The following is a 27,793-nucleotide window of genomic DNA, read 5'->3' on the forward strand; positions in this document are numbered from 1 at the left end:
GATTTGGCCTGCCAGTTTTTTCTGTCTCTGTCTTTTTCTGACAGATAATGATCTCTGGAAGTGTTCCTGAGCCCATGCAGTGAGAACCAGAGCCATGCCTGAGGATCATGAGCATCCAGTACTGACCTTTGGCTTTGTCCCTTAGGCGCAGAGATTTCTCCAGATTCTCTGAACTTTGTATGATATGTACTTTAGATGGTGGAAGATTTAAACCCTTAACAATTTTGAATGAATGAATAAATGAACAAATGTTTTTATTTTGGTTACATATATGTTGATAAAAAACATGCATCAAATAAGATAATTTTTTACATAAAATTTAGCTTTCACCATCAATACTGCCTTTCCAGATGTGTAAGCTGCCCCCACTATAAGCACTAACAACCCCATACCATCAGATAAAAGATTTAAAAGAATTTCAGATTTCGAGTCATCTGACCACAGAACAGTTTTCCATTTTGCATTGAGGAACTTTTTTCTGAAATTGTTCCACAGTCTTTCAACACAGTTTTTCATAGATTGGTAGATATCTGCCCATCTTTATTTCTGAGAGTCTGTGCCTCTCTAAAATGCTCCTTTTATACCTAGTCTAATTAGTTGCAAAATGCTCCTCCAGCTGTTCAATCATTATAACTGACTTGTCCAACTTTTTGCTTCCCCGTCCCAACATTTCTGAGATGTGCTGCTGTCATCAAATTCAAAATGAGCTTTTTTTTGTCATGAAATGGTCAAATGTCACAATTTCAATATCTGATATATTGTTCGTGTTCTAATGTGAATAAAATAAAGGTTTATGAGATTTGCAAAACATTGCATTGTTTTTATATACATTTCACACAGTGTTCCAACTTTTTTGGACTTGGAGTTGTAACATTTATTAATCTTTAATACAGTGTCTGTGTAAATACTTGATTACAAAAAGGTATTCTGATATCAACACTCAATACTTCCTAAAATACAGTGTCACATATGGACCAGTTAGGTCCTAAGGTCACCACTCTAATAACAAAACAGTCCCAACAATCAAACTGGTTTGTGGTAGAGCTGAACGTTTTGGGAAAATAATCTAATTGTGGTATTTCTCACCCAACATTGCCATTGCAATTTAACATGTGATTGTTCTCAAGGTTCCTCATCTTATAAACCATTCTATATTATAACACACAAAGCTATTCCCCCGAGAAATTCATATCCAATCTCCCAAAATCTACAAATAAATGTTCAAATATACTAAGACAATAACTAAAAATTAAAAACCTGACTCTTTGCCCAAAAAAGTCAAATTTAATTCCCAAAAATCTACAAAAACACTCCTCAAATTTTCATAAAAATACTAAAAAAAAAAAAAAAATCAGAGCAACCCCCCCCAAAAATCAAATCAACTTCTTAAAATTTACAAATAAATTTCTCAAATTTTCATGAAATAATTTAAAAGTTTCAAAGCTGATTCCCTCAGAAATTTGAATGAAATTTCTCCTAATTTACAAATAAATCTTTAAAAAAATTCCATTAAAATACCTACAATTTTCTAAACAAATTTCCAAGGAATTCAAATCAAATTCCCCAAAAACTTACAAATAAATGTATCAAATTTTCAAGAACATACTTTAAACTTTTTAAATTAAATTTACCCCCAAAATTCAAATCAAATTCCTAAAAATGTCAAAATTAATTTCTCAAACTTCCGCAAAAATATGAAAATATTTCTAAGCAAAAATCCCCCCAAAATTCAAATCAATCTAACAAAAATGTCTTACTGCAATTATTTTGCGATTAATTGCCCAGCCCTAGTTTGAGGTATATCATCTTGTGACAGAAACATGGTGGTAGCAAAGAGTTTAGCAAGCAAAAGATTCTCCACCAGTATCAACACCCCACTGGTGTCAGTGAGATACTGGTATTGACTTATGTCTACAAACTGGTATCAGTACTGGGAAGTAAAAAGCCATTGGACTGTCTCTATAAGGACCGGTGCACCGTCCAAGACTTAAACCTGACATCCCAATCCCTTCTGGACCGTCCTCGAGCTAGATCCTGATTGTCTCCACAGGCCCTCGCTCTGCTACTGAGCTCTGATCCTCGGTAAAGTGGGAAGGAGCTGACTTAATAGTAATCAATAATATGTCACTTTTCACATGCCAGTTGCTTTAATTAAATTCACCAGCAGTCCACAGCGGGGATACATTCCTCGGTTTAGCAGCCATTTCCAGCAGCCTGTTATGTTAAGCTGCTGAATAATTCCATGTGGCTCTACAGTTCAATCTCTGTGGTGTTTTTTTTTTCTCTGCATCTCACTGCAATGAGGAGAGAAGCTGCTGGTGGCTCCACACTGACCCCTGTAGGCTGAAATAAGCTACGCACCCACTACTGCTATGTGCATTATTGCTACAGGGGAAAGGAGAGGAGGGAACAAGGAATATAAAGCACAAGTAGTGTTGTAAATTTGCAATTCACAAGTAGTGTAAGAAAATCCTTCCTTGCAGGATAATGGCATTAATATAAATTGAGACTGAAGTTTTATTCAGATGTTTTAAAGTACAGCTTCATTTTATTCTGCTGTCGAGCACTTCAGAGTTTGGGCCTTTTCTTGCTGTCGTGGCAGTTTCTGTGTGATAAGTCCGCTCTCTTATCATTTCCCAAAGTAAATCCCGGCTAATTATCAGTCCACAAGCGTGGGAACCAGGAGGACAGAGTAGGAGAGGGAGAATGAAAAAGAGGGATAAAGCCTGGTAATAACCAAAAGGGTAAATTAATAAGATTTCAAAATTTGGCAAGGCTAGAAGATTTAGTGTCACTTTTTAAGGATTTTTACAAATTTGCCTACAGTGAAATCTTGCTGGAGAATTTATCTCTGCTTGTGCAATACAAAAGACAACAATACTTTCTATCTTGCACAGTAGAATTTAAAGGAGACACATCATCCCCCTAAAACACACTCATAGTCCAAATGACACATCTGTGCCATGCTTGAACCTGTTTAAACTAGCTCTGTTCTGGTGTCTGTCTCTTTCACATATCCAATGCATGGGATGTACACTATATGGACAAAAGTATTCGGCCACCTGACATCACACCAGCAGGGACTGGAATGACATTGCATTAAAAAACTTGTACTTTAATATGGATTTGGTCCCCCTTTTTGCAGCTATAACAGCCTCTACTCTTCTTGGAAGGCTTTTCACAACATTTGTTTCCATTCATTCATTGCATTGATGTTGGATGAGGCCTGCTTGCAATCTCCATTCCAGTTCATCCAAAGGTGCTTCATAGGGTTGAGGTCAGGGCTCTGTGTGGGCCAAACTGTTGCCACAAAGTTGGAAGCATAGCATCGTCCAAAATGTCTTGGTATGCTGAAGCATTAAGATTGGCCTTCACTACAGATAAGGGGTCTAGCTAAACCCTGAAAACAGTCCCAAACCATTATCCCTCCTCCAACAAACTTCACAGTTACAGGCACAGTGCAGCCAGGCAGGTAACGTTCTCTCGGCATCTGTCAAACCCATGTGACTGCCAAAGCAGAGAACAGAACACGTTTCCCCTGCTCCACTGTCCTGCATTGGTGCTCTTTACACCACTCCATCCCATGCTTGGCATTGGAGCAGGTCATGTGAGGCAGCATTCTATGAAGCTCCCACTACCAATTTTTTTGTTCTTACATTAATGACAGTGGAAGTCCAGAACTCTTCACCAATGGATGGCTGAGTTGCTGCTGTTCCTAAACGCTTCAACTTTCTAATAATATCACTTACTGTTGATTGTGGAACATCCAGCAGGGATGAAATTTCACCAACTGCCTTATTGCAAAGATGGCATTCATCACAATACCACACTTGAAGTCCCTGAGTTCTTCAAAACGGCCCATTTAGTATCACAAAAGTTTGCAAATGCATGGCTAGGTGCTTGATTTAGTACAACTGTGGAAACAGGCATGATTGAAACACCAGAATTCAATAATTAACAAGTGTGGCCAAATACTTTTGTCCATATAGTGCAGCTCATCAGAGTGATATAATAGAGCTAAAGTTTAAGCACATTTATGTAGACTGTGATTTAACTCAGCTATTGTAAAATTCAAACACACCAGTAATGTGAAATATAAAGGCTTTGACATTTTTGTTACTCTACAGCAGAAAAGCCCTAAATGTAAATTCAGACCATTCTTTGGCAGAGTAAATTTTGTTTTCCATTTTGGATTAACTGGATTTCAGTCAAAAGTTTATCCTATATCAAGAAAATCTGATGTATATCTACAGTTGAGGAACATCTGTAATGGACTTTGATTGCACATGGCAAATATAATATAAACCTGTGCTGCCATCTGCAGGTGACACAAGGTACATGTGAATTATTTTCCACCTGTTCCACTTCCCAGTTGTACAGCGATGTTAGTAGAACACACATTATGGAACCTACCAACTTAAATGTTCCTGGTTTTAGCTGGAGTTAAGTAAGTTAACAAATCTTTTTAAAAAGAGTCACACCAATGGGTGCTGAGTGGTTAGGTCACGCCCCATTTAGAGAGGTTTTAGTCCTCTAAGCAGGGTTCAAGTCTGTCCTTGGCACCTTTCAAATACGCTTTCCCTCAATCTCTCTTTCTCCTGATTTCCTTCACTATCCACTTTCCAGTCTAAATAATGGTAAAAGGTCGAGACTCAGTTAATTTCAAAGTCTAGCTTTGATTTGTTTTGTTTCGTTGTCTTGATTGAGGCAAAAGCAGAAAAACCTATCTCACACTGGTAGGATGTTGCAAAAAGGAGGAGTGTGACCGGGGCTGTCCTGCCTGGCAGGAGTACTTCTTTTCCACTCCAGTCCAAAATGCAGACAATGTCTTAGATTTGAACTACACACATGGTTGAATCTGAGGTGACATCAATGAACTGTGGCTCTTCTGCAGTGCTGAAGTCATCAGCTGGTGTTGCTTAACCTTGCCTTGCTGCGCCCTCTGGGGGGCCCACGGCCCACTTTGGGAAACACTGATCTAAGAATATTTTGTAGGTCATACAATTCTAAATAGTTTAATAGTCTCTGAGTCTAGTTATCTTAGTACAACATAATGAGAAAATAATGCTTCATAACTCTTTTTATGTTAATTCTAAGATCATTTAAACTACCAGAGGGGGTGCAATGAGGAACCTGCCAGAGATTAAGCTGATCTTGAGATAAAGGGAAGGTTTTTTTTTTTGTTTTGTTTTTTTGTTACCTGAGCGACCAATTGGTTGGTAAGTGTGTGGGTTTAATTTCAGAGAAGCACCTTTTTTTTGGTTTACTACAGCCTTAAAAAGAAAAGTAAAAAAAAAAAAAAAAAAAAAAAAAAAAAAGAAAAAGCAACAGAATTGCATTCTCATATACTTGTATATAACTTAACAGTGTGTGCCAACTTTTTTGGCAGCACTGGTTCAAGAAGTAAAAAATCACTATCAGAATCCTCCGTTAAGAGTTTACAAAATCTTTATATCAACACTTCAGTGCATGAACAATAACAATACTCATGAACATGAACAATACTCATAAAACATTTGATCCATTTGCAAAATTTGCAAAAACTCAAAACTTTCCTTTTTTTGATGTTTTTCTTAATAAAAACAACATCATAAAAGTGATCATCCCCTTCAATACAACAATTCATAACATAACTGTTCAGACCAGATAAACCAAACTATGTGTTAAAAAGCCCTGAGATTCAAAATACATCTGTGCCAAAGAGCAATTTGAACTGAGCATCATGAGACACATCCTTCATTAATTTGAGATAAAGACTGATGAATGATAATCCCTCGTCAGCCCCGAAAAAGGTACATTTAGTACTCTTTTAAAAAGTAATTATTTTTAGCTTCCATGAATTTAATTGCATTCATTTGTCTATGAAGTAGTCTTACTTGTGTCCAGGGGTGAACATTTCATAACTTGAGATGAATACAAGTCAATAAAGTCAGCTTTCCTGCACCATCCTGGAAATGGTTTGAACACTGTTGAGCTTTTTGGATCTGATTTTGTTTCCCAGCATCCACCTCAGCAGCTCAACCAGTAGAGGGAGACACATCCCTGTTTACTGGCTCATCATCACACTGGATCTGTGTTACAGCAGCTGAGGATTGTATGTGTGTGTTTTTATGTGTGGTTGTGAGAGAGATATATTAACACTTACTGGTAACAGTGAGTACATTAGTCTTGACTTCAGCTGTGATCATGATGCGACCTCTCCTCTCAGTGTGGTCTGTCCCACACAGGCTCGGCACGTTGGCCACACAGCGCTTATGGATGTTCATCATACAGTCTGGAAAATAGGACATAATCATATTACACACATTTTAATACATATTTGTTTTAACGCTGACGTTGTTTCTGAGACATCACATGTTTACCAACAAATATGCAGCACTGCTGTGGGAAAATAAGCATATACCAACAATTTACAAGTGAGATAAAGACATGACAGTTTCACAAGTATGCGAGAAGAAGATAGGTTTGATATGAACTGGTAATGGTATAAAAATGTTGCATAATATGTGTGCAATGTATTACCTTTTATTTAGGTTTTGGACAGAAACATTGTGTATTAAGACTATGCTTATCAGAGTAACTACTTATTTAGCTGATATATGTGTGTATTTGTTGGATTTTGGTGCAGCTCACACCAGAAAAAGATGATTGGAAGTCTAAAGCGCTGTGCTGCTATAACTGGGACAACTCTGGAGGGTTTTGCAGTGTTACATTGGTGACCATGTTGCCCTTCTTTCTCTGTTGAAGCATGGAATCACTCAGGGGTCGATACTGGGGCGAATAATACTTTATTTTTTTATGCTTAAGATTTCTTTATGTAAGCTGGTGACCATGTTTCCTCCACTATATGGTAAATTTTAGTCCCTCAGGGATCAACAGTGGGGCTAATTTAATTTTGCTTTTAAATGTTCATTCCCAGGGCACAACATACCAAGTCAAAATGTTGAATTTCACCTCTTTGCTGATGACTAACAGCTGTATCCATCAGTAAAACCTACCAGCCTTGCAGATTTTACCTGCTTATGTCAGTTTTAAGTTTAGTTTGTAAGTCCTTTTTTGAAAGTGCCAAACTAATTATTCGTCTTCTCTGTGCTTTTGCTCATAAAGGGCATAACATATAATCAACTTTGATGCTGAAGATTCAAAGCTATATCGTTATAGTTACAGTTATACTGATGACTGCTCAACAGTCACTGAGTTATTTTTATGACCATTAAACAGTCACAGAGTTCCTTTAAAGACCATTCAACAGTCACAGAGTTCCTTTAAAGACCATTCAACAGTCACAGAGTTACTCTGATGGCCACTGAACAATCACTGAGTGCCAGACAAGCAAGCAACAAGCACTTGAGACCTGCTTAAAGTAAAATATCCTGCACTGTGTCTTACTCCTTTACTGTATCTCCAACACTGTAAGAAAGTTTAAAGTGATTAAAGCCTCAACTCATATGAATATTTGCCCCAATTATTCTATTTACTGACTAAAAAGCTGCAAGAAACTAATCCATTCACTGTAGCTCAAATACTGTAAGAAGGCTCTCTGTGGTCTCACCTCATATGCAAAGATGACTAGTGTTTAACAAACAACTAATCAACTAATTGACTCACGCTGGTCAAATGTTCCAGACTTTAGGCTCAAACATGCCCAGGCATGGTACGGATTGCCTGTGACATAAAATATCACACATATATATGTTTATGTTTTTACTGGAAGTACGTACGGTCACATCTCATGCCCTGGTGTATGAGGCCGTAGAGCAGAGAGCCACAGTGGTCGCAGAAGGTCGGGCTGGAGTAGGTGTGGATCTTAAACTTATGCTTCGCCCTCGGGTCCTGAAAGGAAGAAAGATCGAACCATTAAAACATATTCAGGCATGTCTATTGTGTTTGCTTACCATTTATTAGTTAGGGCTGTCATGATACCAGAATTTTAAATGTTGAAATCATAGTAGTAAAAATCAAATGGCATTGATATAAAGGCAACAAAATCAAAATGCAAACACCCCAAATTTTTTACTGTTTTGTCTTTGGTAAGCTAACTGCTAACCAAGACTAGCGGATTTTTTTGGACTATTTTTGCAGGGTTTTTTTTTTTAAGTTTTGCAACTTTTCGATACTATCTATCATAATAGAGATTTAATTGTTGTTAAACACATGATACTGAAAGAAAACTGAAATATTAAAATGTTGATAGACGTATTATATTCCCATTTTCATCCCCATATGATACCCTTTATTTTTCTCTTTCACTCTCAATCATACTTGTGAATGTAGACTACACAGCATTTATTATTCAGATGTTTGCTTTAACTTGTGGCTCCACATAGACATAATGCAATGTAATCTAAACCCAACAGGGTTCATTTCAAACGCATAGTCATCATCATTTTTAGAAAAAAGCACTCTGCATGCCGTCAGCCTTGCATGAAGTCTGATAAAGCCTCACTGAATTCAAACAGGGACTGAGACACAGTACTGTAAGAGTTCAAACCAATCCAACACACAATAACAAACTCCCACACACACACTCTGTGGTGAAGCAGAGATGATTGATCTTTAAGCTTAAGGTCACAAGTGAAGGACTCTTCCTGCTTACTGTAAATAAAAAGCAGTAGGGATGTAAACATAGAATGTAGAAAGTATTGGAAGAATTCTTAGTGATGTAAACTATTTGGTTATTAAAACAGTCTTCTGAGCTCAATTTATGTACTAAAAAACAATGAAAATGTAGCCTCAACCTTTCAGTATAAAAAAGACTCAGGGTCCATTTGAAAAGTTTCAAAAATTACTTCTTGGGTCCTTTCCTATCCACTTTTCCTTAACTCCAGTGAAAAACATCAAAGGGTCAAGGAAAAGTGGGAGAAGGAGGATAAAAAGAAAAACAGTGATTTAGTAATCTGACTGCACTTTCCCAAGGCGGATTTTACGGACGTGGCGTGTGTTATTTGAGTAGAAACTACAATTTAACATTGATGGACAACAAAATCAGCCTCTATCACTCGGCACGCTCTCCCTGTTTAATGCAGCAAATGAACATGAAAGCCTCGGTGATAAATATGAGCTTATTTACTTCCGTTTATCACATTAATTGTTAGTTTGACAGTGAAAATTATTGTTTGGATCGGTACTAGCAACACTGAATATTAAAGCTGACGCAAAGAATTGTGGGTTGTCTGTTCATCTCTCCCTCAGTAAAGGATGGTCCAGTGTTTCCTAGGCTAAAGGAGATATTAATGGAGTCAATAAGGCTCCTTTCCTCACCAGTTAGAGAATTTGAACAGCCTCTATCATGGCCAACGTTTCACTCAGTTCAGAACCTTCCAAAGCAAAAACCCTAAGTGATTGCCTTATGACTTAAAAGGTCCTATTCTATTGCAGTATGGTTTGAGAGAAAAGGGAAGAAATTAATGTCATTGAAAATGTGAGTAGCCTAAAGCTAATTGCTGCCGTCATAGCTACTGAAAAAGGCCACTGTGCGTTTGCATTTTCATAAACTTGTCTTATAAAATTTGGCATTTGAGTTTTTAGTTTCTTAACAACTTTTTAAACTTTGAATTTATGAGTTTGCTTTCTTGTACATATATGATTTTATAAATTAAAAATTCTCCCAAAAGAATGCCTTTTTTTTTTACTCCAAAATGATCAAAAATGGAATTGTTTTCATTGAGAACATCCCAACATAATAGGCCTATATACACTTGACAAAAGACATATTTATAACCTATCCATTACTATGACGGCACATTGGGGCCAGTCTTAAAAAATGGATAAATTAAGAGGGCCTGTTGATTTTCAAATAAATAAATAAACCCTTTGGTATTCTAAGGTTTAAAAACTAGTTTGTTTGAGAGCAAAAAAAAACTAGACATACCTGAATTTAAGAGTCTTAAATGTGTACAGACAACATCTAGGAAATACTGGATTATAAAGTGGATAAGCTGAAAATCCAACCAGTTTCAGATTAGTTTCTTGACAATCTTTGACTTTACACTGTTGGAATTTATGGTACTAAAAATTTAACATTTTTAAATTTTCTACTTTTTAAAGCTCCTAGAAAATTATTTTGGTTAAAATATGTTGTTTTTTTTTTTTTTTGCTAAGAAATTAGTAGTCTCCTTTTTTGAACTTTTAGAGTGGCCCTAGTACAGCGTTGTACATTGTGTTTCTAATCCAGATTTTAAATACATACATTCACACCTAATTCTTATCCACCCTGAGATCTTTGGTGCTGCTGCGAGGGGTGACTGGTCCCCAGGTTGGGAAACGCCATGGCTATTTATGATGATCTAAAAAATGCTGACCTGTCCTTTAGACTTAGACATTTCCATCCCCTCTCAGCACTCATAACTTTATACAAATTCTTATGTAAACCACATTTATTGTTGCAGTATTAGGCAACACTTCGCTAGACACCTAAAAGTTCTGCTAAAGAGAGTCATACATGCTCTGCTGAGGTCTTACACTGGAGCTGGCTCTCTCATAGGCCCTCTTTTCCACTGTTATGGTCTACAGGTTCACTGAATGCAGCATTTATCACAATGTATGCACAAATTATCAGGTAATACATGTAATGAACTTCTGGATTTCATTTCCTCTTTCACAAACATCCGTCACAAAGGCAAAACAAGAGTAGATCTACAGTCTATTTCTGTCTGAAGTTTGAGACGGTTTACATATGTGTGTGTGACACCTGCAGCTACGGCTCAGTAGACACACACCGTTGTTTCAGTAGCTGACACACAAACTTATATACTGCCTGAGCGTATGTAACTCATGGCCACTCAGGGTGCACTTATCCACACGCAAACACCGCCACATGAACCAGCAAACGCTCAGCATGTCCAATCTAGCACTCAGGAGGGATCAAGGCCGAGCTGGAGCTGCTGTACTTCACTGTAGGAGTTTAAATCCTTCTGCCAAGGGAGTTCGACAAAGTTACCAAACATGTGAAGCACTAAATATGAAGGTTAAAAAACAACCTCAAAGTCTTTTCCTCTAATGAGCCAGAAAACACAAGCTGACTGATCGCTGTCTCTCCCTCATACCTGTCCTGGAAATAAGGTCTAATTTAAGCTGCTGCTGCTTGAATTATACCCAGCTTCCCCTAAGGTGTCTTCAGAAGGGTTTGTCTGAATGATTGCATGTCAGCCATGTTGCGTAGGTGTGTTGGTATCTGTGTTTGCATTGATTTGGTGCATCTGTGTGTTTGTTTCTTTGCCGATTCTCTTTGTTTTTTCAAGGACAAGGCACACTTCTGCTCGTTTCTTGTTCCTCTGTAAAAAAAAAAAATAAGAAAGAGGGAACATTGTGCCGCTGAAGCTGCTGTAATGAACAACAGACAGAGAGTGATATGAGGACAGAGGGTGCCAGCCTTTTTTATGAAAACCTAATGAATGCATGCACCTTGGAAATTCAAGGACTGATCAGAAAAATGACAGGTAAAAATGGGAGGAAAAAAATCTATCTTCTTCTTTTTAGAAATCAAACCTTGTTGAAGAAATAAAAATGTTACCAAACTCTCTTGATTGTACTTTACACATGTAACAGCATGAATCCTAACTAGAGAGTCTTGGACCCTGTTTATACCATGCATTAACACAGATTTATAGCACTTGGAGGATTTAGATGCCAAGTGCTAGGCATGCCTTAATGTGTACTGAAGAGGACTTGATATCTCATAGCTCAGGCTGCATATGGAGGTTGTCTAGGATGCCTGCATCCAGGATAGCTTGATAGCATAGACACAATGCTTACTGGAACTCACTGAAGATCGCCTCATCAACAGATATAATCTGTGGAGGTCTGCTAGCTAGTGTTGCTAGCATTGCTCATATTGTGATGGGAATTCTGGCTATTTCTAAGAGATAAAGATCATCTGGTTTGGCTCTGGTCTTACAGGTTCCAAGCAGCAATGACGCCATTTTGGCTTCTTTATGCCAAACATCCACAACAATGGAAAAGACAAAACTAGATCTCAACTGGTAGCCATCTCACATTTCACATAAAAGAGCCAGCAATTAGAACCAGTTCATCTGTGAACTAGAAAAGCACTCGGAGAGCGCAGACCTCCACCATTAGCCCTATCTCCCAATAGTAAAACATCCTTTAAAAAATTCCTGGATCCAGACGGTGATCCTGATCACTCCCAAAATGTAATCAGTTCTTCCTTATGCCATTTGTGACATTTCCTAAAAATTTTATGAAAATCCGTCTATGACTTTTTGAGTTATGTTGCTAACAAACAAACGAACAAACTAACAAACCCTGCCGATGACATAACCTCCTTGGCAGAGGTCACAACTTTCTTGTCACTTGAATTAAGTTATTCAATATAATCTGTACCACACAAAGCTTATTTCAGTTGGACAACTCATGTTTCAAAGCCTTCCCAGGGAGGGACGTCTAGATGGGCACATACGTATGTTGCTCTAAAGCCTCTATATACTTTTCAGCACTGACAGCTGCTTACGCCATAGGCACAAATGCAACCCAATACCTTCAGAGATGAAGGCTTTCGAGCTTTGCGCTGATAACAAGCTGGATGGTCCCTCCTCTTCAGTCCACTGGACTCAGTGATCACGGTTTCCAAGAGGGGTTTCATATTTTGATTCTCCTGACCACAGAACAGTTTTCCACTTTGCCTCAGTCCATTTTAAATGAGCTTTAGCCTAGAGTAGATAGCTGCTTTTCTGGATTGTGCCCACATATAGCTTCTATTTTGCATTCTACATCTTTAACTTATATTTTTGGATGGCACGAAACAAAATTGTTGAGACACAATGATATGTGGCAGTGTTCCTGAGCCCATGCAGTGATTTCCAGTAAGAAATCATGCCTTTTTTTTAATGCTGTGATGCTTAAGGGCTCAAGATCATGAGAATACAATAGAATACAGTATTGGGCTCCGGCCTTGTCACATGAGCACAGAGATTTCGCCAGATTTTCTGAATCTTTTGATGCTATTGTGCACTGTAAATGGTGGGACAATCAATGTCTTTGCAATTTTGTGTACAATAACTTTTTTCTTAAGATGTTTCACAATTTTAGATCCAGTTTTTTTAATTTATGATTATCTTTTTAAGAACAGTGTGACTGTAGCAAGGAAGGAAGGTGGTGTGGATTAGTTAAAGTCAAAAGCACTGAAACATAGGGATGCACCGTAACCAATGCCAGAATTGGAGATTAGTCTGGTATCAAACCTAAGTACTTGCGGTTGTTTTGGCAAATAGTCATTGCCAAAACAGCTGCACCCAATACAGCTTTACAGCATGATGTTAGCCTCTCATTATCTGAGCAGGTACGTAGGCGGAGTAGGAGCCATGGCTGCAGTTTGGAGCTATTTTAACAAACTGTAAACGTGGCTGACAAAAGAAGAGCAGACTGTAAACTTTAAAAGAAGAGGGATGAATAATGGCTTCTTTAATTATAGCTCCTTTAATAACTAACATGACAACATGTCATTTTAAGTGCTTGGCTATTTTGGTTGTTTGGTTCTGAAATCCACTGAACACATTACAGGGTACATAAAAAATGAATGTTACCAGTGATAGCAACAGATGCAGCTGCACGATGGTGTCCACTTTATTTGTACCTGTCAGAAAGTGAGTGACGTTTTATCAAAACATACTTTGAAAGCCAATTTAAAGACCTTTAAGGGTATAATTAAGTACTCATATTGGTACATGGGATCAGTGAGTACCCCAATGTATGTACGTAAGTCAGAAAAAAGCGCAAGAGGTTCCCAGATCTTATGAATCGGCATATGTGCAGCCGTATTTTCACTTTGTTCATTATCTCCCAGGTAAATGATTCCCTCCAACTTGGATTTTTTAATTCATTCCTGTTAAGTGTTGCTTTTCAAGTATCACACTGTTCATATGATAGAAATGCCAACAACCTCTCCCCCCAACAATGCCGTGAACTTCTCTGAATATTCAGGTTAATGTGACTTTACAAGGATATAATGAGACATCACTTGGGCACAGTGGGTCTCTGAGCTAAATACTACAATGCTTTTGAGGCCTGAAGTAGCGATGCTAACAGGCTAACATTTAGTTTCTTATAAAGGCTTGACCACCTACCTCGGAGCAAGCACCCTATTAAAACTGGAAGCATTTTTCCTTTTTTTTTTTTTTTTGTTATTCTAGCAAAAGAATTTGTAATTGAGATTGGGGGGATTTAACATGCTCCAAAACTCCCAAAACTTTCCAGAAAATTGTCCCCTTGTGGAAATTTACATATTATGGTGGTTTTGTGCAAGTCCATTAGATAGGGCTCCAAAAATCAGCCAGGGGACTAAGCTAGACCTACATGCATGAAAATCAGTACACATACACGTTATGAGACGAGAAACAAAGTATCTTGGGACAATCCTCTAAAATTTACAGGAAGTGAGCTTCTTAAGGTCAAATTATGGCGTTTTCGCCAATAAACTGGTGTCACATTTTAATGAACTCCTCAGAAAGATTTTTTCTGATTGACTTCAGGATTTTTTGGCCATTCTAGACAAAACTGAGATCTTAATCGGTGCAAACTGTGTTTTCGCCATAGGACGGGCTGTGATCGGGGCCCCAATGTGGACAACTTTTGTCGCAGTGTATCAGAAACTAAAACTCCGCATAATTCAGCAGTGCTTCTGTCAATCATCACCAAAGTTCACAGGGATGCTAAAACATAGAGCCTGAATACCTTGAGGGGTCAAACTTCTTCGTTTTATTGTTTGGCCAAAGGATGTTTTCTTCTTAAGATTACTGATTTGCCTTCCCAAAAACAATTCAAACACTCAACCCCTGCAAACAACGTTGCCTAGTTTTACAATCTTAAGCTTGCATTTGCACCATGACTGCACCTACAAAAAAGCCTCTTAGCCCAATACCAAAACCTGAACAGGAAGTCCAGCAGCTTTGTCTCAATTTCAATACTAGAAAAGCACTTGGAGAGCGCAGACCTCCACCATTAGCCCTATCTCCTAATAGTACAGAATCCTTTAAAAAAAATCCTGAAAAGAGACGGTGATCCAGATCACTCCCAAAACCTAATCAGTTCTTCCTTATGCTATTTCTTTCTTCTTTTTTTTAACATTTTTTTTAAGATTTATTTTTGGGCATTTTTGTGCCTTTATCAGATAGGGGAGGACAGTGGATAGAGTTGGAAACAGGGTAAAGAGTGGGGGAGAGACATGCAGTAAAGGGCCTCAGGCCGGTTTCGAACTCAGGCCGCCCGCGTACATGGGGAGCGCCTTTAACCTTATGCTATTTCTGACATTTCCTGAAAATTTTATCAAAATCCATCCCCAACTTTTTGAGTTATGTTGCTAACAAACAAACGAACAAACCCTCCCGATCACATAACCTCCTTGGCGGAGGTAATAATGCTTTTCAGATAGTGCAAAATGACTTTAACCTGTTGTAACTTCAGTATACATTTCTCATTGTTCAGCTTTTTTCCTGGCAAGATAACAGTAACCTACTAAACATGGCAACATGCAAATATTTTACTAAAGCACCCCCTATTGGCAACAGGAAGTGACACAAATAGCTTTTTTAAAAATTCCTTGTACTCTGTTGAACCTCCCAAGCTCAGGTTTGAAAAGAAAAGACTCAGACAGGAGACAATATCTGTCCATAACACTGAAATGTTTAATTGAAGGATGCTTCGGGGCCAAGGCACCATTGCAGCATCTTGCCATGTAGCAGGAAGTTGGTGTAACTATATGAAACATCTGATTTTCTTCAAATCTAATATGTATGATCAAGGTCTAGCTCTCTACACTTTTGAATGTCTAGTCTATAGTCCAATTTGTTAACATGAAAAATTAAAAATAACAGTCTTGCCCTCATTGCTTCCACATTTAAGTATCTTTGTCGCACTGCCACCTACTGTTGACAGCCAGCACTCCTTCATATACAAAGTGCAGTGTGCTTTATACTTGATGACAATTCTGGGAGGATGGTAAACTGTAATTAAAGAGTTAAGTAGAATTGAAAATTCCCAAAGCTTTAAAAAAACTAAAAATCCACAGTCATATTTACACATGAAGTAAAGAGGGCACTTTCTTTATTGAACAAATACTTGAGCAAATTAAATAGGGGTGTAAAACTTAAGACCAAAAATTTTTGTGCTTAAATCTGGAATATTTAAAAGGCCTTTAATTTATGGGGTTTGAAATAAAAAGATAGACCAATGCATATCGGCTTGCCCCTTCTTCAGGGTGTCATGACACACCCTGCCTGGCAATACCGTCCACAGAGCCATGTTGCTAGCTAAGCACTACTTGCAAAGTAGAAAAATACCAATGAGTACAGATAGCTTTAGAAAAAACACAGACCACACCAGGGACAGAAGACCCAAATAAAGCCAAAAAAATTCTTGTGATGTTTGTAAGGGCATTTATGAACAGACTTTATTCTACTTGAAGATGTTTTCATATTTCACACTACAGTTTGGTTCTCTTGACATTTTTCTTCTTTCTGCCTACAAGTTTCCAACTTTTGTAACAGTAACATCCTCACTGAGACCCCACTACTCACACAGATGGTGCAGCATGGTGCTCCTGGACAAAGAGTGTGCATGGCGTATGTTGTTTACTTGGTGTTTGCTCATAACATCAGCACACAATGCCAGAACAGTGACTACCCATTAGTCAGTGCTAGCACACACACTGTTTTGACTCTTCTTTATTGTCAAAGTGCTTTCTTTTGCTCTGCTTTTTCCTTTGTTTTGGCTTTAATTATTGATGTCCATTATTTCCCCTGACAACATCATCAGTCAAGTGGAAACATGGAAACACACATAAACACACACTTATCCTGTCATGTAAGTTAAGATGGCTGTGACAGGCAGGCTAACAGGAGATAAACAACATGAGTCCTGGCTCTCTAACAGAAAACTTTATCATGATAGTTTTAGTTTGATGTTTCATATAAACTCAAAAGACCATAATTTGTTAGACAAGGGCCTTTCAGATAATGTGTTCTGATTTACATCAGCTGGGTTGTTGGAGTAAATGTAAAATGATGCAGTGTTACAAAATTGAAAGAGATTACACTTTAAATGTAAGTTAAAGCCCAATGACCCTCCACAGCAGCATCTATTGCCTTTATGGGCGTAAGATGAAATATTACAAAGAAGTGTCAAATAAATTCAACATGTAATGTAAAATAAGTGACTGCACCCCCTCCAAGTCAGTATTTAGTAGATGTACCTCTGGCTTACCCTCCACCTTTTCAGGCCTTCCAGTGCCAGAAGCCAAGACGCAACCCCACAGCATGATGCTGCCACCACTGTTCTTCACAGTGGGGATAGTGTGTTTGTGGTGATGTGCAGTGTTTGGAGCATCTTGTCTGAAGGCCAAAAGCACCACCAGACCAAAGAACTTTCTTCCACTTGACCACAGAGTCTCCAACATGCCTCATGGTGAAATCTAGTCCAGATTTAATCAGTTTTCTTCAGCAGTGTTTTTTTGTTACTCTCCCATGAAGCTTTACCTGGAGAAGAACCCGGGCAACAGCTGCCATCTGCAGAGTCTCTCCCATCTCAGCTGCTGAAGCTTGTAACTCCTTCAGAGCAGTCATTGGTGTCTTGGTGGCCTCTCTCACTTGTCTCCTTCTTGCACGGTCGTCCAGTTTGTGAGGACGGCCTGATCCAGGCAGATTTAACATGTGACATATTCCTTCAATTTCTTGATGATGGATTAACTGAACTCCAGAGGATATTCAGTGCCGTGGGAAATTTTTGGTATCCATTCCCTGACATACTTTTCAGTAACCTTTCCTCTGAGTTGCTTGATGTGTTCCTTTGTCTTAGTGGTGTAATGGTAGCAAGGAATACTGATTAACCACTGACTGGAATTTCCAGGTCCAAGTGTCTTTATACTACAACTACTTGAGACACATTCACTGGCATTTAACTGGAAAGAGTTAAATGCTGGAATGATTTAACACCTGTGGGACAGTTTGTGATTTGCAGAACATAAACTGACAAACTGACTTGACTAGCTTCACTTTAGCTTTGTCTTAACCCTCAAGGAATGAAAATCTCCAATCCTAGACCTTTTCTTACTCTCTTCATATGTTCTCATTTATTGGCAATAGTGTAAAACGTGGCTATCACTGTGTTTGTATGCTAATAGCTCAGTCACAGATAAATATATATGCACAAACACATCATACACACACTAAGTGCTATACCTTCAGCAGACTGTGGGCATGAAATGTAGGTTTCATTAGAGGATCGTATCCCTCGACCTCTCCCACGGGGAACCCATTCTATTAACCCAGATCCATAATTGACTTCTTCTTTTAAACATACATCACTGACAGAGACGAGAGAGAGAGGGGGAGGCGGTGGAAGGAGGTAAAATGACAGTGTTAGCCAGACAGTAGGCATATATTACTGAGAATGTAGAATCTCAGCTAGTTATGTATTCCTATTCCTCTACCTGGTGTCCTTCAGAAACATCTCCTGCTTTGCTGAACCCACATGGTGACTCACCGAGATCTCACTCAACACGATCAGCTTCAAGGACTCAAAGAAGATCACGATTGGTCAATGCCTGAGGATTAGTTTAAATCTAATGTAGATTAGTGTAATTATACCACTGTAATGAGCCTGCAACAAGTTGAAAGTTAAATCAGAGAATAATTTACATATAATCATCTCCGTTCAATTTTACTTTGTCCACAGACGAACAGATTAAAATTTTAGACAATTTTGAGCTTTGCTTTACTACAGGACAAAAGATTTAAAAAGTGGACAGAGAGGAAACTCAGTAAGAGACCAACACTGGTGGTAAAAGAGATGTCATGCCAGAGCTTCTGCATGTCCCAGACACAGAACACAGAGACCATCTTAGGGAAGAAACCATCAAAGCTCTTGCCAGCAGACACAAGACTTCACTCCCTGGCAAGTTGAAACAATGCTGCCTGCAGTAAATACTGAACTCTGTTTGATCTGGTCTATGAAATCCCTATCCCCCAAAGAAACTGGAAAAGAGACATTTCATAAAACAAGAAATAGACACCCACATTGCCTCAGTGATATCAGCTTGTATGGAAATTTTGCTCTAGAACTGTCCGTCTCAAGCCTCGTTGAAGAGTATAAAATGCACTGAGGAGGATGGAAATGACCCAAAGCATTTCTGGGGTTAAAATCTAAGCAGAAGACCGAGACTGCTAACAAGAGAGGGAATCCACCCCCTCTTCATGCATGAGAGGAAAACCTGCTGTTGGTCATGAGAATGTAGACATTCTAGGGCAATTGGAGCAGTTAGGTTGACCTACAAGGAGAGTAGCTCTGTAATCTACCCAAAGAACAAATGGACTGGAAGCAGAGGTAGAACAGCAACATAGGAAGCTCAGCTTGCACAAGCAGTCTTCGCGACCAATCTCAGGCCAGATCTTGAGGCCAATGCTGCAGATTCAGAAGTTTGCCATCAACAGGAAACAGTCTACATGGATGGTAAAAGGGACAGAACACAATCCTCTGACATGAACCCACTGTAAAGGGTCAAATGCTCAGACTCTAGCTTTCTGAAAGTTGGATGATAAACAAAGCAAGGTCCATAGAACAAGTCTTTGGGAACCTTTTTCTTTTTTCCCTTAGATTTATTTCTGGGCCTTCTCATGCCTTTATTAGAAATTGGTAACCTTGCAAAGCAGACGGATCCGCCCATTTCCTTGTTTTTCACTGGCGAATCAATCTTGCAAAGCTCCCATCTGAAATGTTTGGGCCCAGTTAGAAAGTGACAGGACCAATCAGCGTCAATGGGCACTAGTTGTGACGCAAGCAAGCAGGAACAAGAGACCGGTGCAGTCATGGAGGAAGAGATTAGCGTGGATGCTGCTAAAGCACCAGTTTTATCAGAACTTCATGACATTTCTTCGTTAAAAGAAGAACAAAGAACAGCAGTGAGCAGTTTTCTTTTCAAAAAACGACAAAAGTCGAGCACTTGCATGTCTATAGTCGCCATGTTTCGCGTTATTCCTCAGCTTGATAACGGCTACGTCACATGTTTTGTTGCTCTGATTGGCCCGTAGTGATGTGACAGACAGAACGTTCATCAAATCACACTCCGAGTTTTTTCAAAGCTTCTGCCTTTTCCAAAACGTTTTGTACTGAAGCTTTCCCAGCTGGATGAGTGAGACACATCCATCTGGTGTGTCAGGTTAAGAAAGTGGAGGTCAGTGGATAAACTTGGTAACAGGGATGAGAGAGGGGAGAGACATGCGGCAAAGGGCCACAGGCCGGTGTCAAACCCCAGCCGCCCTTATAAATAGTGCGCACCTTAAACTGCTCGACCATCTGCGCGCCCTGGTAAACTTTTTATAAACCTCTGGCAACATGTGAAGCCCCAAAAAGTTGGTGCTAGCTCCCAGTAGCTTTATTGCATTGAAATACATAAGTTCTGAGGTAGATGCAGCAGAAGTTGGAACTTCACTGTCACTTTCTAACCAGGTCCAAACGGATCAGACGGGAGCTTTGCAAGATGGATTTGCCAGTGAGAAACACAGAAAAGGGCGTATCCATCTGCTTTGCAAGGTTACATCCCTACCAGATTCTTTACAATTTTTAGCTGAAAATCAAGAATACTCTGTGGAAATGTACTGTGGAGCAATGACTTCCCTAAAAAGTCAAACTCCCTGGTTTGTTGTTGTCAGCTCTGTGTTCACACTGACAGAAGATACTTCCTTTCTTCACTTCTCTCCAACCATTAGCCCTGAAACCAAGTAGAGGAAGAGAGGCAGCCCTGCCCACTCATGCTGTTCGTAGAGGTATAATGGCATCCATCCACCCATGGATCCAACAGTCTGTCCATCCATCCATGAGTCTGTCGGTCCATCTATTTGCCAATCCATGTTTTGATACAAAAACCTGTCCATCCATCTGTCCATCTTAAGCTGATAGTTTTGCCAAACTGGGCACTTGCATCAGTGGGGACACTGTTTGTAGACACATAATGGTAGAGTGTCATCTCCGCCATTTCAGATAGTAATATCAGACTTTCCAAACCAAAGATTTTCTTTATAAAAACAAAACAAATAGATAAGCAGATCAACTTTGGGTAGAAAATCTGAACAAAGAGTCCTACAAATGGCACCTGGATCATGCTTGCATGTCGAAACACCAGGAGAGGGGAGGTAGAGTCCTGGTGGACAAAAGAGATATGGCCAGAGCAACATCTCCTAAACATCTACTCTTTAGGATATTTTCCTCTCTACATTGGTATTACTCCTGACATTTGGCACTTCGATTTGCTAAAAATGCACCAGACAACAAAAATGTGCCTCAGTCATTCTCGGATATTCATAGTCATATTCTCTTACATATAAAAGGAGGATTTCCATAATCTTGAGAAAAAGCAAGCAACAGAAGGAGAAGACCGAGGATTTTATTTTCCTTTTTGCCCACATGGCAAAACTGAATTTTAAACAGTATGACTCATCTGAACCATTCATTGTTGTAATTAACTATTTGACAGATAAAGCTGTTGAGGACACATAAATATGCAGCCTGATCAGGCAGAAAAGGACTGGAAGGTAAGCGCTTATACGTGCCGAAAATATATATTGTTCTCAGAGTTCAAAAAGACATATCTGTGCAGGTGTGCGTGGGTGAACACGCGGTGTCAAGCTGTGCAAATCTAACACTGTTATTAGAAACTCTCAGCAGTGGTGTTCTATAATCGTTCGTAGCAACCTGTCGACTTCCCTTTATTTTCCCAAAAAACAAACATTTAGTTTACCAAATAACTTAAACTATCAAAGAAATCCACCCAAACCATTCTCCACATGCAGACCACAGTCTATTTAAATATGCAGCTTGTTTGGAGCTGAGATTCCCAGAGTTCCCACTGTGCAGTCACCCAGGTCCAAAGACCATGAACTCATTAAGGAAATAACAAGGTGGGAATGGTAAGAGCGGCCCCCCAGAGTGGAGTGGCATTTAAATAGAGATGTAGAGAGCAGAGTAAGATAAAAAGGGAGGGAAGGTAGAGAGAGAGACACAGCAGTGGATGAGAGTTCAATGTATGCCAAAGATAGAAATCTAAGTGCAGGAAAAAAGAGGAGAGGGAATGAACAGGAGGACGACAGGGAAGCTGTATCAGGTGACTAATGATACAGGTTTACAAAAGCATTTAAGGAAGGAACATTTAAAGGGGAAAAATCCGATGTTTTTTAAAAAGCATTTCTATAAAAAACACCTGCATATCCTCCTAAGACCCTGGGTCCACAAATGTGGACATTACATTTTAGCTTCTCTACCTTAAAGTTATCAGTTTTGGTATTAGAATTGATGACATAATTGTGGAAAATAATGTCCATTCAAGTTTATTGCATTTACTTAAAATGATGGGATAATTTGCTATTTGAATATTTGAGGGAATTTGCTTGTAAGTTTTTTTTAATGGAAATTTAGAAGATAATGGAAATTTCGGCAAGCTTCTTTTGTTGTTGTTGTTGGGTTTTTTTTGGGGGGGGGGGGGCTTTTTAAGGAAAATATGGGCAATTTATTACCACATTTTGGGGGAACTGGGAATTTGGGTTTTGGGATTGTCCTTTGAAATTTTCAGGATTTTCTTTTCTTGGGGTGTTTCCATCATTTTTTCATGGAATTTTGGAGAATGTTTCTGAATATTTCTAGAATTTGCCAAGAAATTTAAGGGGGAATTTGCTTTTACATTTTAGAAAATTTTGGAAAGGAAAATTTCCAAGAAATTCCTGTTCAATGACAAGGCAACAACAAACCAAAAATGCTCTCCTAACAAAGGCTCAGGTTTCAGGAGGATATACGTGCACTCCAAACTTTTTTTTTCTTTTGGGGGGGGGGTTATCCTATATGAAAATTAACTCTAAGTCTTATTTACGTAGAGACAAGGGGGGATGACTGGCTGCTCAATGTGGCTTAAGTAAATCTTGCTGAATAAGGGGAAATAATGCCAAATATAAAAAGAGGAAACCAGACACTCCAAACATGAGAAGTGTGAAAATGAGGAAGGAAATACTTGAAAAGCCTTCAATATGATTGAAATCATTTACAACATATTTCTGCCACATAGGTCTTCATTGGAAGGGTTACGTTCTTACAGGTGAAAAGGGAAGTTCATGCTAGTTCATTAGCTTGATGCTAACATATAATGTGAATCACCATTCACAGGCTTACTGACTTAGCAACACATTTGTGGTAACTTTAAATTTAACTAGATCCTCAAAACAAGAGTCAATAGCAATGTCAGAATTAGCCGTTTGGCATTGGCAGAGAAGATTTGGCAAATTTTTCATGGGCGCAACCCACATGCTCAGCTCTGCTGCTCATCTCACAAATGCATGTTCCTTATAAATGTGACACCATTTAAAAGGGAAATAAACAGGCTTTCCAACAATGTAAGTATTTATTGCCAAGAAGGATTGTTACAACAAAAAACAAAATCTACCTAACACAAGTTTCCATATTTTTTGGGCTAAGTTTAGATTGTTTTTTAACATAATTGGAATGCTAACTTAGCTTGTTAGCACCTTAACAGTATGTGATGCCACCTGACACTTGGGATGGAGATCTTAATCTAGCTCAGTCAGGGTCACTCTGTCAAGAAACGCAGGATTTGCGGTTATAAATATTTCTCAGTATTAGCGGTTATTCATTTTGCACCTATTGTCGTTACATATATTTGGCAGTGTGGCTGCTTTGAGATAGCCCTGCCCTTCCACAAGCCATGTGGAAAGCATCAAGCAGGAACAGCACACGTGCCTGTCTTTCCTGTGCCTACAAGGAAAGCCTGATGCAGGAAGAGAGGCAGCAAAAACAAGAGCAGGCATCGGTGACAACAGAACGACATTGGTTTAGTCAGATACAGAATAAAAGAGGAGCTGGGGTGGAGGAGGGTCGTAGAAATGGCTTGCAGAGGGAGCCGGTCTAGAGCAGTGTAAATATGGCAGCAAGAGTGCTACCCTATCAGCTGGCTGTCACCTGATGAGGGCTTGCATGATATCAGCTGATTTTAATAATATGGCAGCGCTTGACTCCATGACCTACCTGAACTAACGCTCAATTTCTGTAAGGACCTGATTTTGCATTTTTCAAAACCAAAATGTCAGTAATGTTTCAGCTTACTGACACTGAAATCGAGTGTCATCTTTTCCATGACTTGACATCATTTTACGCAAAAACATTATCTCTGACAGTTCTTGCAAAGGGGAACAAAAGCTTAAAGTGTATCAGCATTGTGGATCAAACTGAACCCAAATGTAGTTTCTTTGACTTTCTGTTACACTGGGAGTAGCAGGAAGACTCATGACACTGGCTTTAGCTGTAAGACGACAGTTATCCTCTTCATCTGCTCAGCTCAGCTGTGGAAAGTAGTTTAAAAAAATTATAATCCAGTGTTGAAATCAGCAGAATACAAGATAATTAGCTCACTTAACAAACTGACAGATGGTAATACTATGATGTGGTCAAGGTCAGCTCAGCATAATGACTATTAGGCGTATGTAAATGAGGGAGAAAGACTTGTTTTGTCAGCAGTATGAAACAGATAGAACTGACAAAACCATCTACATGACTGGTACTTCCTTCCTTCTTTTAAAATTTAGTGGTTAGCAAACAGCTTTCAGATGCACAACAGCCACACTTTATGACTTTTCAAGTATTTTATCATGACCCATCTCTCCACAAATGCTCTGTTCTCACTGTGATTTCAACATGTTATGATGAGTTTGCTTATTTTGTGCAGCAATGCAGTAAAACAGAACAATGCGCATCATGCCGAGCATTACCAGCCTCTGTCTACCAGCTCTCTGAATCTGCAGCATATTAACACAGTCATGTAACATGATTCAACTAACTACAAAGCTGTGGATGAATCAATGTGAACCAGCTGTCTGTGACTTAATACAAGCACGAAATTATTTATTTGCTTAAATCAACGATATGCACCATCTGCTACAGGGGCGATTTGTCAAACAGAATGAATACATTTTAAATTTAAAAGAACGTGCAGGATTGTTAAAACAAATGGCAATGAGATCTTTTTGATAACAATATTTAGGCTACACCGGGGCCTTCAGCCCTGGCATTTTACAGCCCTGACTAAAATAGCTACCAAGCTCACAGTGAACACCACTGTTTCCTCTAGAGGCGGCTCACTAAGTGTACTTGTCAGACTGACAGAGGGCACTCCAGGAGGATGCAGGATATGGACAAGGAACTTTAAGACCACAGAGGTTTGAGAGAGGATGAGGTCGGCACCCTCAGAGAGCTCTCAAGAGAAGAACAATGACAATACTGTCATCTCAATAGATTAGATAAGAGAATAGACTTAAATCTAGAAGACACTTCTCAGCTCAACAGCTGATGATTTGACCAAGTACCTCTTACAGGCATTTCCTGTTACAGCAGATTAGAGGGTGAAGAGAAAGGAAGAGGATTACTGACACAAGGCTTTTATCTCTCTATGTTGTGGTTGTTCCTTAAAATGAGTGTTTTTTTAAAACACTTAAACCTTTTTTAATTCTTCCTCATTCCCATCGGCAACAACAGTGCACAATAAAACCAAAAAAAGAGCAATGGAATCAAGTCAAAACAGCAATAACACAAAGAAAAATGTCTAAAAATCAAAGTGCTAAACTCTGCAGGGGAAGAAACAGTCTTAAGAGTTTTTTGGAAGGTGTTTGAGGGACTTTAGAGAGTAAAAACTCAGAAAAGAGTCATGTATTTTCTGTTATTTCACTCCAAAAAGTTTGTTTTTTGAGTCCTAAGCCTAGTGACTTGTACTCAGTTTTTTATTATAATTATCGTAATTGCTTTCACTGCCATTTGTTTAACACGTGTGTGCATTTGTGTGACTCTTATTTGTTTTGATGTGATAAAAATTATCTTTATTATTATGTTTTCTATTTTTTTTTTACCAGAACAACGTGTTGTTTTTTGGTCAGTGCCAGTTTCGCATGCTCAAAAATAATAACATTTAATTTGTAAATTATGAGGTAAACTTGGTTGAAGAAACCATGTCAAAATGTTTTGGTTACAGCCAAAACAGTGTTTTCTGTGATTCTGTCTATAACAGTGGGATTGAAGTGATGTCTCAGTATGCTCCTCCCCGATAACGGTCGCTCAAAGAGCCTTTGATCAGCACCACAGAGCGGCACATTCATCCTGACTAAAAACGGAGGAGGAAGACAGGACAAAAAGGGGTTAAAAAATAGATTACTGATGATAAAAACTCTGTGGATAACTAAATCAGATGACTTTTTGTGTTACAGAGATGGGACGAGACTAAAATATGCGTGGAGCAAAAGCAGGAGGAGCGGCGTGTCTGGGTGTGTGAAGCAGCGTGACATAGAGAGGAGCTGATAGGTAGATTAAACCTGTTGCTCTTCTCTGTATTCTAGTGGTAGTCTTTACAAGACATTAAACTAAAATGCAACCAGCCTAACTTTGAATCATTGAAAAAACCTCATTAAATAGCATAGACTCCTAATATTATCCTCTGTTGCTGCTGTACAGTAATCCTCCTCAGTTTTTTGTCAGAGTTGCAGTGATAAAAAAAACACCAAAACCTTGTACTAGGTCCTGTTAGTTAAAAATATTCATCCAAAATTGAAATCAATGTTAAAATCTGTGAGATACGTGCTAATTAGCAAGGCAAAAGAGGAAGCATACCTTTACATTATGATGTGTTTAAAGCAGGGGTTCTCAAACTTTTTGGGGCTAGGGACCCCCTCCAGGGCAGAAAATTTTCCGAGGACCCCCACATAACTCTCACGCTGATTAAACATATGTTGACTGCCATTTTTACTCCTAGATGCTGTATTTCAACTCTTCAACCAAAATACAAGCTCTTGTGAGTGTGGCTTCTTACTTTTTGCGATCCTTTGAGCAGCCAAATAAAAAGCCCTCTGTGCTTTTTCTGAGGTTGTGGTCAGGTTCACCATTCGTGTTTTCTGGTCGATGTTGTCCTCACCCTTCTGTCTTAAAAAATCTTTTGTTTTGTCTTTAAACTCTGCATGCTTTGTTATCAGATGACGCCTAGCTTGGCGGGCTTCATGGCTTCACATGAAGACACACAACACATTTTGGTCGTCTGTCGCTGTTCTCAATAAAACCAAACCCAAGATAGCTGTCATCGTAATTGCTCAGTTTAGCTGGTTTGGTCTTAGCATCAGCTGATGAAGTGGACATGCTGAAATGTTTATCCATTTTTTCTTGCTGGATCAAGGAGCAAAGTGACTGATTGACGAGTGATAGATTTACGTGATATCGTACAATCATACCTGAGTTTTAAACGACCCAAAGCTGACTTATGTGGGAGTCACTGGTTTAGTATGGTTGTTTTAAGGCGCTGTTGTCCCTATATGTATTTTTTTTGCATTTTAATGACATGGCATTACTTTAATAATTTATTTCAAATTATTTTGAGGACCCCCAAGCTGTGTCTTGCGGACCCCCAGGGGTCCCAGGACCCCAGTTTGAGAACCACTTGTTTAAAGACAGCTTGATTTCTGACAAGTGAAGGAGCTAAAACCTTATTATTAATATTACTAATATTATCAATAAAAAGTTTGGTTATTAAGGTGCATTAATAAGAGTACCATTTCGAATAAAAGTCAATGATTCTCATCACAAAAGTCCATTGTTTAATGTATGTTAGTATTTTAATCAGTTTATTCCAGATGACTACATGTAAGCTATTGATTGTACAAAATGAGCTTTTTAATTTTTTATAATTTGGTTATTTTTTAAAGAGAGGACTATGATGTGACTTAAAGTAAAGACTAAAATGTAAGGACTTTTTATTGAC

The 27,793-nt window shown here is 38.8% G+C and overlaps 1 protein-coding gene across 2 annotated transcripts in view; it reads right to left on the minus strand.

Annotated features, from left to right (window-relative positions):
- The window catches only part of LOC121529326 (protein kinase C beta type-like), a 172,738-nt gene that overhangs the window by 89,815 nt on the left and 55,130 nt on the right, over positions 1-27,793 (minus strand). For both annotated transcript variants that reach the window (XM_041817134.1, XM_041817133.1), the window contains exons 4-5: positions 7,722-7,833; positions 6,146-6,274 (exon numbers count right to left, since the gene is read on the minus strand). In XM_041817134.1, coding sequence (XP_041673068.1) covers positions 6,146-6,274; positions 7,722-7,833 — 241 coding nt within the window. The remainder of the gene's footprint in view (positions 1-6,145; positions 6,275-7,721; positions 7,834-27,793) is intronic.

This window comes from Cheilinus undulatus, linkage group 21 (genome assembly GCF_018320785.1).
Source record: "Cheilinus undulatus linkage group 21, ASM1832078v1, whole genome shotgun sequence".
Taxonomy (NCBI): domain Eukaryota; kingdom Metazoa; phylum Chordata; class Actinopteri; order Labriformes; family Labridae; genus Cheilinus; species Cheilinus undulatus.